The 12,503-nt window shown below is 41.8% G+C and overlaps 2 protein-coding genes across 2 annotated transcripts in view; one reads left to right on the forward strand and one right to left on the reverse strand.

Moving 5' to 3' along the window:
- Positions 1-9,405, forward strand: part of LOC109913482 — a 10,381-nt gene extending 976 nt beyond the window's left edge. The window contains exons 2-4 of the mRNA XM_020512996.2: positions 4,907-5,122; positions 6,223-6,429; positions 8,642-9,405. Of these exons, the coding sequence (XP_020368585.2) occupies positions 4,907-5,122; positions 6,223-6,429; positions 8,642-8,833 (615 nt within the window). The 3' untranslated portion in view covers positions 8,834-9,405. The remainder of the gene's footprint in view (positions 1-4,906; positions 5,123-6,222; positions 6,430-8,641) is intronic.
- The window catches only part of kif1aa (kinesin family member 1Aa), a 269,784-nt gene that overhangs the window by 184,299 nt on the left and 72,982 nt on the right, over positions 1-12,503 (reverse strand). The gene's annotated exons all lie outside the window — the stretch shown is intronic.

Raw genomic sequence — 12,503 nt, forward strand, 5'->3', positions numbered from 1 at the left:
TGGGACTGGCTGGGACAGTGGGTCAGACGCTGTCCTTTCACACTCTGGGACTGGCTGAGACAAAGGGTCAGACACTGTCCTTTCACACTCTGGGACTGGTATACACAGTGGGTCAGACTGAGTGATTCAAATGCCAAATCCAGAAACTGGCAGAGTAAGATTTGCATTACATTTCCCGGATTAACCACCCAGATAGTGTGAGAACTTGAAATGTAATACGATACAAAAATGTAATAATTCTCCACATTGTGTTAAGATGCACAAGGTCATGGAAGCTCTTGTCAAGTTCCAACCGGTTTCACATCTAATGTAGAACTATTTGATGATCAAATTGTTGATGAAAATGACAGAAGTATTACAATCCTCAGCACTCAGCTTAATTCACATTGAATTGTGCTGGAAATTGTGCTTTAAAACATTTGAGCAACAAGACAGGAATTTGAAATTTACTTTCTCAGGAAATTTGCTGAAGGTAGTGAACAGTTGGAGACCAACCAAGGGATTTAACTACATGTCATCCTGAAAGTGGAAGCAGTAAATAGTAAAGCCCAGCAACATTTTGAATATTTTGGGAGCACCTTGGAGTATAGGAGAAATGGTAAGTTTATAAAGCACTGTTGTGCCTCATTTTGCGCAGTGATGACACCCCATTACAGAGAGGATATTTGGTCCATGGAGAATAGTTTCATTAAGATGGAACCGAGGAAGGTGAAGGAGAATTGTCAGAGATTTGGGCCCAGATTTTCTTGTAGGTCAGAAATCACATGACAGGTTTATTTTGAAAACACAAGCTGTCCTGTCGGGACAGCAAAACACAAATTTCTTTGTGGCTTTGCAAAAGAATGCCCAATTCATGTATGACTTTACTCAGGACTTGTGTTTCTATACACAAGTTTCAGATGACAGTGCGGAGCCACGATAAAGTGTAGGAAGAGTGAATGTGGGGGGAGTTAGAATATTCCTGTTCTTTCAGACGGCAGCCTAGCTTCCAATATCATCATAAAATCTTCTAAACATTGGCATTCACCCCTCAAATCCCACTCCTCAACCCAACTCGATACCATGCCTTCAGTCCTCCATGTTCCCATAGATCCCCATGTCCCCTCTTTATCCTCCATAATCACGCATTCATTATCCACTTTCTATAGTCCTCAGGAGATGCACAATAGCAATGGGAATTATTCCAACTGCAGATGTAAGAAAAAAATTGGGACAATATAATGAAACTCAGTCAAAAGTCTGCCTTTGTTATTGCAAAGGCCTTTAATTTGTGGAAACAAAAATAATTAAAAACATTTCAAAGGCAGAATATGTTGTAATCTCAGAAACTTATCCATCATTCCCCTGAGCAGTTACATCAACAGAGCTGTGCACTCCAAAAGTCTTTAGAACGCAGCCAAAGCTTTATAATAATCACAACTAGCAAAACATTCAATTCCAACTCTGTAGCCTGAAACTGAAAGAACAGATGGTGCCTCACCCTTTTCAACGTAGATTGCCTGGCCATCAATGAACAAGAGCAGGTGCTTAGATTTTTATCATCTTTCGAAAGCAGGGAGTGTTCTTTCCCCACTCAAAACTCTCTGTCTACTTAATTCTGGGTACCAAAGGTGGTAAGGAGAGTTTTCTACATTTTTAAAAGCGTGGCAGGATTTTCCCCAGCAGAAAATGTGCTCTCATGCATGTCAACACTTGCAAAGTGGTGATCAAGTTACCTATGCAGGACAATGTCAAAATCATGAGGGGCATGGATAGGGTGAATAGCCAAGGTGTTTTTCCCAGGTAGAGGATTCGAAAACTGGAGGGCCTAAATTTGAGGTGATAGGGGAATGATTTAAAAGGGACCTAAGGAGCAACTTTTTCATGCAGAGGGTGGTGCATGTATGAAATGAGCTTCCAGAGGAAGTGGTGGAGGCTGGTACAATTACAATATTCAAAAGGCATCTGGATGGATATATGAATGGGAAGGGTTTCAAGGGATATGGGCCAAATGCTGAAAAATGGGACTAGATTAATTTAGGACATCATTGTTGGCATGGACATGTTGGACCAAAGGGTCTGTTTCTGTGCTGTATAACACTATGACTCTGTGACTCTATGTGATAAACTGCACTAAGTAAAAACATCTGCCTTATAGCACAGCATCCAATAGTGGCATTGAAGGTGTTAATACATTTCGTATGTAGCTTTTAGAATGCTCCCAATTCCCCAGCAGGCGATCACCAAGCTCTTGAAGGAGGTGGTTTGTTTTAGAACTTACAAAACCCACAGCAGCACACAAAAAATAGCACGCAGGAGAAAATACAAATTTTGTGCAGTGCTCGCAATGGGGAACCTCAACTCAGAAAAGGTGCATATGCACCAGAAGAAGGTGTGTTTTGCACCTAAGGCCTTCCTGACTCATGATAAGGTTAAACAAAAACGGCCTCAGGAAGCCAGAGAAAAATTGATTTTCTTGCCAAAGCAAAATGAAGTTCACTGTTTCACCCCTCAATGTACACCTACATTGGAAGAGAAAAATCTAATCCATAGTTTATTTACAGTAGAACTGAAAATATTAAGAGTATACCTGACTTTTTCTAAAAATAAATTACAGCTCTTTTAACAGAATTAATTTTAAAAGACTATGTTCTCCGCTTTAAGAGTCAGTGAAGAAGAACTGCCAATTTAAGATAGTCATTGAGAGTGAAGAGCGATATCAGGAGAACTTTTTATGCAGAGTTTTTGGAGAATGGGATGAACAAGTTGAAACAGAGACTACCATTTGAGTCAGAATAAGCAAATGTTTCAAACATAGGGCAATGAGGAGAGAACAAGGCATTGCGATTAGTTTGACATATTTTTAATTCTTTCATTGGATGTGGGTATCACTGGCCAGGCCAACATTTGTTGCCCATCTCAAACTGTCCCTTGACCTTAAATGGATCACAAGGCCATTTTAGAGGGAAGCTAAGAATCAAACACATTTGCTGTGGGTCTGGAGTCACATGTCAGCCAAACCAGATAAGGATGGCAGATTTCCTTCATTAAAGTATAATGAACAAGATGGTTTTTCCAATAGTCAATGACTGCTCCTTCATCACCAATACTGAGCCTACCTTTATTTTCCAGATATATTTATTGAATTTAAATTGCACCAGCCGCTGTGTTGGGCTTTGAACCCACAACCCAGATCATTGTCCAGGTCTCTGGATTACTAGTCCAGTGACATTGCACCATCATCACCTCTGCTGATTGCTCAATCAAAGCCTTGGCAAAGGCACAATGGGTTTCTAGGTCACCTTGTGTGTGATAAACGTCTGTGCTTCTCTTTGTATGTGATGATGGCATGTATGCAACAGCATCTTTTTATACATGGCACAATACAATGGGTGGCATCGTACAATGGATGCACATTGCAGTGGGTGGTACAGTTCGATGGTGGCAGCTGCATAATATGTTACACCCTAAAGGAAATTTTTTTCATATTAGCCAAATGACAAACATAACTGGACTTAATCTTTATCACTGCTAAACATTTGATCTATTGTGCCACCATTGTTACCCTTCGTTTCTCTGGGTGACCTACTGTGTCTTTCACAGTCAATAACACTGGCAATAAGCTTGCAGCATTGGATCACAGCTATTCCTCCCAAACCAGGTTGTATTTACAGTCAGCATCTACAAGAAACCTTCCATCATTAGGAAATGGACCTAAAACAGATAGGGTAGTAAGTGAAAGTGTGGAATCATTGAAGTCAGTCATCTGATCTCCGGGGTTTAACAACCAATTAGAAATTACTCGATCTCTGTGAAATGCATTGTAATCCTTACTGCATACCTGGTTCTCCCACTCTCCCACTCCTGTTGATAAAGTTATATATTATCCATGTTCTGCCTGCTGCTAAACATTCGTTTGAGATTTTTGTTCCAAAAGCTTCAGCTCAGTGGGAACATGTTTAGGTTGGATTCAGCGGGTCTCTTTCACATCCCACTTCAGCACATAATTCAGGCTGACACTCCGTTAGTGCCAGGGGAGTATCAAAGGTGCTGGCTTTCAGATGGGACATTAAACCAATGCTCTATCTGTCTTTGAGACAACAAAGTGCAGGGCTGGATGAACACAGTAGGCCAAGCAGCATCATAGGAGCAGAACGGCTTGGCCTGCTGTGTTCATCCAGCCCTGCACCTTGTTGTCTCGGATTCTCCAGCATCTGCAGTTCCTACTATCTCTGATTCAACTCTATCTGTCTTCGTCAGGTGGACTTAAAAATCCCATTTCAAACAAGTGCAGGGAAGTTTTCATGACTAGAACCATCCTCCAGAGTGGTCTGGCCAATTTTGATCCCTTAACCGCCATCACTAAGATCTGGTCATTATTACGTTTTTGTTTGTGGGAATTTCCTGTGGACAGTTCCCTATATTACAGCGGGTATCACACAGAGCGGGTTGGTGATTCTGAAGTTGTGAAAGAGTGTTACATAAAAACTCTCAGGGAGTCTCACGGGACTGAGGGTGACTTTCTTCCAGGGGTGGGTCCTGAGGTGACCAAGCAGCCCATTGCTGGATTTACACCTCCTGCCACAGAGGAGGTGGCTGGCTGGGATGCTGGGTTTTCACACACACTCCTTCCTCCGTTTGCACTTAGCCTTCACTTGGGCTTGTCAGAGATACTCAAGGTGGCTAGCACCTTCTTCTCCAGTTTGGGTGATTTTAGTCAAGGTGTTGCATCTTTCAGGGATACTGCGAGGACATCATTTCTCTAACTTCCTGCTAATGGCTTGCAGTGATAGAGCTGGAGGGGGGATGAAGAAAAAGGCAGGTCTATCTTTCTTTCTGAGCAGTGAACATGTTGCCCATGCCCTATTGCCGATCCTACATATGATGCTGCCATTTTATCTCTAACCTGTCCATTCACCCTTGCTAGAGTGGAGTTCCCAACAGAGCTCTGGACATTGGTTGTGCCGTGGGGAGGGCCTCGTTTGAGATGGCACGGGTATTTCAAGAGGTGGTGGGCATCGACTACAGCCTTTCATTTGTGAGTGCTTGCAATCAGCTCAAAGAGAAAGGACAGCTCCCTTACTGTGCTCTGACTGAAGGAGAACTGGGCACACAGCACATGGCTGTTGTACCAACGGACATTGTAAGTATTAAGTCAAATCTTCCCTAATTTCCTGGATCTGGTATTTTACTCCTCGCCATTGATTCATTCTCTCTTGTATCTTTTTTTCTCTATTCCTATTGTTCCAGTCTGCTTTCCCACTGCCCTTTTGTGATTTCAATCCTATTTCTCCCCCTCTATGTTTCCTGTTTGCTACGAAACCCAATGTGCCATTCTGGATTGCTGCTTCTCCCTTCTTGAGTCCTCCAAGCCCAATTTCTTTCCTTGAACATCAATTGGATTAATGGGGTGTGTGTGTCCTTCCAACCTGGTGAGTTACCTGGACCATTTGGTGCCAATGCCCATCCATATAGAACAAGGTCAGGAACCTGGCTGGTGGAGGAGCTCGCCAGTGCCAGATAAAGCCTAGATTCAAACACAGCTCCCTCCAGACCATGATACTACAAACGAATGGCTAGTCTGGATCAACACTTTTCAAGATCATGGGAAAAGAAATACAATCAGCAAAAAGTGGGAGAAGGCCAATGATTATATTGAATGAAGTCAGCATTCACATAAGAAGCTCGCAAAACGTCCAAAAGAGTTTGAATCAAACTTAGTTTTTCACACCAAACATGTACCGCTCCATTTCCTGATTTTATTCTATCACTTCAGGTGAATAATTTGTTTCCTTCCCCTCAGCAGCAAAGAATCAAAGTGTGTTTCAGTCCATAGACTGACACTAACAAAATCTGCCTGCAAAATAATGACTGTGAAGTAACAGGGTCTGAGCTCATTAGTAACAAAACGTAGGAGATCAGGGCTGCCATTTCAACACTGCACAATGTGAATTATCACACTGTCTCCTCTGAAGGCCTTGAGTTGAATCCAGCTCAGAGGGGGAGGCATTGTTACAACTGTACTTAGCCTCTCGAGCTCTAGTTGCATGATGTGCCAGTGTGGTGGGGGTTTTAATGTGTTGCTGTGCCTGACCTGGACAGGGTGTAGATGGAATATTTCTTGCTGTTCTCAATAGTGATAAACACAAGCAAACTCCTCTCCCAGTATCGATGTCGCTGATCTTCAGCATGAAGACAGCTCCTTCTAGCCGTCTCACTTTGTGCTTCTGCTCCATTCTGTAGGATCGGACTCGGTGCTTCTTCAGGCAGGGCGATGCATGCAATCTATCGTCAGATCTGGGATCCTTCGGCTGTGTCCTGGCAGCCAACCTGATCTGTCGTCTCCCCGACCCCTTTGCGTTCTTCCACAGACTCCCAGAGCTCGTGGCCCCTGGAGGAATCCTTGTCATTACATCACCGTACACCTGGCTTGAGGAATTCACCCCAAAGGTAAAACGATCAGCTCCATGTAAACACCTCCTGAACAGCAAGTTTCCCACCAAACCAGAGTAACTTTGTATGATCAGGGGATATGTCAGGACTACACTTATTTAACTGATAACCACAAAAACAGCTTGTATTGTAGCGAAATATCGAATGGTTCCTCCTATTCCCTGTCCTTAGATAATGTATTGATCATCATACCATCGACCCACATTTTATGTCAGATGGAGCCTGAGTTACAGCAAGTGTACACATCTCTAATAGAGACTGAGGGAGCTACATTGATTGTACACATCTCTAATAGGGACTGAGGGAGCTACATTGATTGTACACATCTCTAATAGGGACTGAGGGAGCTAGGTTGAGTGTACATATCTCTAACAGAGACTGAGGGAGTTAGATCTGGTGTACATATCTCTAACAGAGACTGAGGGAGCTAGATCCTGTGTACACATCTCTAGTAGAGACTAAGAGAGCTAGATCAAATGTGTACATGACTGAAGGAGCTAGATCGACTGTATTCATCTCTAACAGAGACTGAGAGAGCTAGATCGAATGTGCACATCTCTAATAAAGACTGAGAGAGCTAGATCGAGTGCACACATCTCTAATAGAGACTGGGGGAGCTACATTGAGTGTATATATCTCTAACAGAGACTGAAGGAGCTAGATCAAGTATATACATCTCTCATGGAGACTGAGGGAGCTAGATTGAGTGTACACATCTCTAATGTCTCTATTGGAAATCCAACTGGGAATTCAGAAGGAACTTCTTCATTCAAAGATTGATGAGAAACCTGGTTCCACAGGGAATAGTTGAAATGAATGATACCGGTACATTTGCACGGAAGTTAGTTGATTAAATGAGAGAGAAGGAGATGGTTACAATGATAGATTTAAAGATCGGAATATGGGAGGAGATTTGAGTGGAACATAAACACTGGCAGGACTAGTAGTGTGCAATGGCCTGTTTCAGTGTCATATATCCTATATATCAGTGTCATATATCCTACATATCAGTGTCATATATCCTATATCATCCAATGTAAGAGAGAATGAGGATGTTAAACTGAGAGAGATCTGTTTTGCATCTGTATTTAAAGAGTTTTAGAACAGATCCTCAAACCTCAGCTGGTCACTAATGACGATATAAACCAAAGATTCCCAAAGATACTGCTGAATTATCCCATTGGAGCATCTGGGAATCTTTTCAATGTTTCAACATTGTAACCTGAGCCACATCCTCCTGTTGTCCTGCGGCTAATATTGAAGGTAATCGGCAGAATTATTAGCCTAGTTCTGAAGAGCACTTAACTCACCAGAGAGAGCGAGGCAGAAGGTAATGTTACAACTTATCAGTACCATCTGTAAGTTAGTAGGGTGTTTCTGTTAAAGGATCAGTTCCCTATACAGAAACATTATGTAAACTAGAAGAGGGATTATTCTCTCTTCCCAGAGAGCTGTGGAGACCGGAACAGTGAATATAGTCAGGCAGGAATGTTCTTGAACTATTGGGTCATCAAAGATTACAGGGAACAGGCAGAAAATTGAAGTTGTAGTCAATATCAGATCAACCCTCATTTTATTAAAGTCTCTATAGGCCGCATGTTGGGGAGCTGATAGCCGAGTGGTATTGCTGCTGGAGTGTTAATACAGAGACATAGGTAATATTCTGGGGACCCATATTCGAATGCCATGGCATATAGTGGAATTTGAATTCAATAAAATTCCGGAATTAAGAGTCGAATGATGATCATAAATCTATTGTTGATTGTCCGAAAAACCCATCTGGTTCACTAATGTCCTTTAGGGAAGGAAACTGCCATCCTTACCTGGTCTGGCTTACTTGTGACTCCAAACTCACAGCAATGTGGTTGACTCAAAACTGCCGTCAACTAGGAATGGGCAATAAATGCTGCCTAGCCAGCGATGACCACACCCCATAAATGAATTTTTTTTAAAAATCTGAAATAGGGTCTAGGCCCGAAACATCAGCTTTCCTGCTCCTCTGATGCTGCTTGGCCTCCTGTGTTCATCCAACGCTACACTTTGTTATCTCACTTACTCTTGTTTCTATTTTATAAATTTCTAAGATGCCAACCATGTGTGAACATGTGACAGTTATATAATAGAAGTGGGAACAGCTCATAGGGTGAATGGGTGATTAATTCTAGCCCTTTGGCAACTCTTTTTACTCCTTTTTTTTGTTTTTTCACAGTCACGGTGGTTGGGTGGGTACAAGGATGTCTCTGGCAATGAGGTGCGAGGCTTTGATACGATGAAGCGAGTCTTTTCTCCACACTTCGAGCTGCTTGCGGAGAAGAACGAGCCTATTGTGATCCGGGAGACAGCACGCAAGCACCAGTGGACAATGGCTCACATGACTATATGGAGAAGGGGAACTTTCTAGACTTCAGCAGCCTTCATTGTCCATGTCGGTGAAATAGCTTGGCTTGGCAAACTGGTTAGGATATGTAAAATAATTTGTTGTTAAATTTTAATAAAGCAAAAATTGGCATAAAAGTGGTATCTGTGCAGACCAGTAAAATAGGAGGATACAGGCAATCCAGTAACCAGCCAGGAACTATTGAGAGAAGGACCCTGGGGCTCACCTCAGCCATCTGTAAGCAATTTCTGATCCAGTCCCTCAACATCCAATTTTCCTCTTTATTCCCTTGGCACCTCTCATTAATGTCGACCGGCGTTATGGAGGAACCAGTGCTGATGCTCCTGAATGATATCCTGCAGAGATGCATTATATGTGGAGCAGTAGGACCCATTTACCTGAAATGACTTTGTTTCCTCTTTGAAGAGAACATTCTACACTTAGAGTAGGCTATCCACTATTGATATTTCAGGTAGGTTTTGCTGCAATTTGAATGACTGTATTCAGAAATCTGTTACTACGCCACTGATATAATTCCTCTTTTGAGCATCATGGTAAAACTAGGGATCAAATCAATAAATGTTTCACTCAGCCTTTCTCCTTTGTCCTTCTTCAACTAATTGTTGAGCAGAGAATGGAAACAGTACAATTTGAGATTCAGCATCAATTATGTTGTCCAATATGAGGATACAAAACCTCTTAATTAGTTATTGGGTTGACATTCCATGACCAGATGGCTCTGCCCCAGGTATTTCATAGCACTAGGGTTCAAAATGTTTGCAAGACAATGGATACATATGCAGAACAGCACTAGACAAAGCGTACACAATGCGCACACAAACAAAACAGTAACATGCCAGTCACTAGAGGCAGTGATCAAACTTCTCAGTTCAGGATGCAGAAGGGTATAATTGAAAAACTATCAAGAAATTCTTCACACAGACGCTCAATGTACGAGAGCAGGACTTTCAGTCAGAACAGTAGAAGCAAAGCTCAGGAATCATTCAAAAAGCAACAGGATATAGAATGAAGGCAATTGACTGGTGTTGACAAACCAGCTATGCTCAAACTGAGTAGAACAAGAAGCTCAAACAGAAGTTGCTGGAAAAGCTCAGCAGGTCTGGCTGCATCTATGAAGAGAACAAATCAGAATTAACGTTCCAGGTCCGGTGACCCTTCCTCTATGAGTTCTGAGGAAGGGTCACCAGACCCCAAACATTAACTCTAATTTTTTCTTCACCGATGCGACCAGACCTGCTGAGCTTTTCCAGCAACTTCTATTTTTGTTCCTGATTTACAGCATCCACAGTTCTTTTGGTTTTTATTAGGCTCAAATGGTGAATGGCCTACTCCTGTTCCTTTGAAACAAAGAGGAGGAGGAACTCTTTTTTTTAATACAGAGGTTGCAGCCATGGGACAGTCTGAGGGAGTAAGTGATTGAATGGAGAAAAAAAATAGGATCGATAGTACACGGATGAGGATCTCTGCTTGAGTGGAGGTGATGCTCGCTTAGACTGGCTTGGGTGAATAGTCTGGTTCCATAAATCTATATAACTTACTATACACAATATACAAGACAATGGCAGACTGAGAATATGCATTGGAGAGAAAAATCACATACAAGTGCAGTAGTGAGCATATGTGGATGTCTAGCTGATGTTAGGCCACATGGCATTAGAGCAGAAGTAGGTCATTCAATCAGAATATGGATGATCCGATAATCCTCGACTCCACTCTCCTGTCTTATCCCCATAACGCTTGATTCCCTTACTGATTAAAAATCTGTCTTTCTCAGGCTTGAATAGAGTAAATGACCTAGGCTCAACAGCCGTCTTTGGTAAAGAATTCCACATGTTCACTACTCTCAGAGAAGAAATTCCACCTCAACTCCATCCTAACTGGACGACCCCTTATTCTAACATTATGCCCTCTAGTGCCAGACTCTCACACAATGGGGAGAAACCTCCCAGCAGCTACCCTGTCAAACCCCCTTATAATCTTGTATGTTTAGATGAGGTCTCCTCTCATCCTTCCAAACTCCAAAGAGTACAGGCCTAACCTACTCAATCTTTTCTCCTAAGAAAATCCTTCCATATCTGGTATCAACCTTGTGAACTTTCTCTGGTCTGCCTCCATGCTGGTGTATTTTTTCCTTAGAGGAAGGGCACAAAACTGTTCACAGTATTCCAGGTGTGGTCTAATTAGGGCCATCAGCAAAACACCTCTATTTTTATATGACATTCCCTTTGAAATGCTCCATTTGCCTTCTCTATTACCTGAATTGGATGCTAGCTGCTTGTAATTGATGTCAAACAGCTCCCAAATCCCTCTGTGTGGTAGCTTTCTGCAGTCTTTCTTCATTTAAATAATATTCAGTACTTTTGTTCTTCCTGCCAAAGTGCATAACCCCACATTATTTATATTCCAACTGCTAAATTTCTGCCTACTCACTTAACCTATCTATATTCCTCTTCATTTTCTATGCGTCATCTTCAATGCTTACCTTCAACAACCCCCCAACCATATATGTGTCATGCTCAAAATTGGCTGTACTTCACTCACTTCCCTCATTCAAGTCATTAATATATATTTTAAATAACTGTAGCCCCAGCACTGATCCCTGTGGCACACTACTAGTTGTAGGTTGCCGTCCTGAAAATGTCCCCCTTTTATCGACTCTCTGTCTTCTATCATCTCCAATCTTCTCTCCACTCTAATATACTACCTCAACATCATGGGCTCATTTTATTAAGTAGCCTTATAATGTGGTACCTTATCAGCCACAAATATGGTCAAGAAAAAGTTTTAAGGATCGTCTCATTGCAACAGATGGAGAGATTTAGCGAGGGAATTTCAAAGGCATGGACAGTAATTAAACTCAGAAGGCCAGAATTAGAGGAGCAGAAAAAATTTGGAAAAATGCTTTTGGTATGGGGGGGGGTGTTCGAATAGCAGTTTTCAAAGAACAAATTCCACTCCTACAGTTTAAAAAATATAACTCAACTGCAATATAAAAATGTAGGAATGCATTACGTTTTCTTCTCCAGTCATAACTTGGTCAATAGTTGGCAAAGGATTCAAACTGCCTTTCAGCATGGAATGGGCAGGGCGAGACTGATGAAGAGTCACCACACTCGAAATGTTGACTCTGTTTTCTCTCCACAAGTGCTGCCAGACCTACTGAGTTTCTCCAGCGATTTCTGTTTTTGTTTCAGATCTCCAGCATCCACAGTCCTTTGTTTTATTTTAGTGTTTGTATTAGTTCTGCTCTTCCAAGCACCACAGAAATTTAAGTATTAAACTGCTCGTTGAATTTTTTACAGCTGCCTTTCTCTGTCATTATGTTTATCCCATTCAATATCTCACATTCCTACTCCTTGGCTACAATGTCTGCATCGTGACCATTTTGTGAGAACAGGTGCAAAATATATATTAAGAACAAAACCCACATTTTTCACCTCCACGCATAGGTTATCTTTTTTGTCTTTAATTGGTCCTCCCCTTGCCTTAATTATCCTTTTGTTCTTTATGTATTCATAAACAACTTTTGGCCTTTCCTTGATTTTATTTTTCAACAGCTTTTCATGTCCTCTCTTTGCTTTCCTAATTTTCGTTTTAATTTCAACCCTGCACTTTTTAGACTCCTCGAGGCTTTGCCTAGTAATGAACTCTTGTATAAAGCTTTCTTTTTTAT

Source organism: Rhincodon typus, chromosome 13 (assembly GCF_021869965.1).
Source record: "Rhincodon typus isolate 14 chromosome 13, sRhiTyp1.1, whole genome shotgun sequence".
NCBI classification, from domain to species: Eukaryota; Metazoa; Chordata; class Chondrichthyes; order Orectolobiformes; family Rhincodontidae; genus Rhincodon; species Rhincodon typus.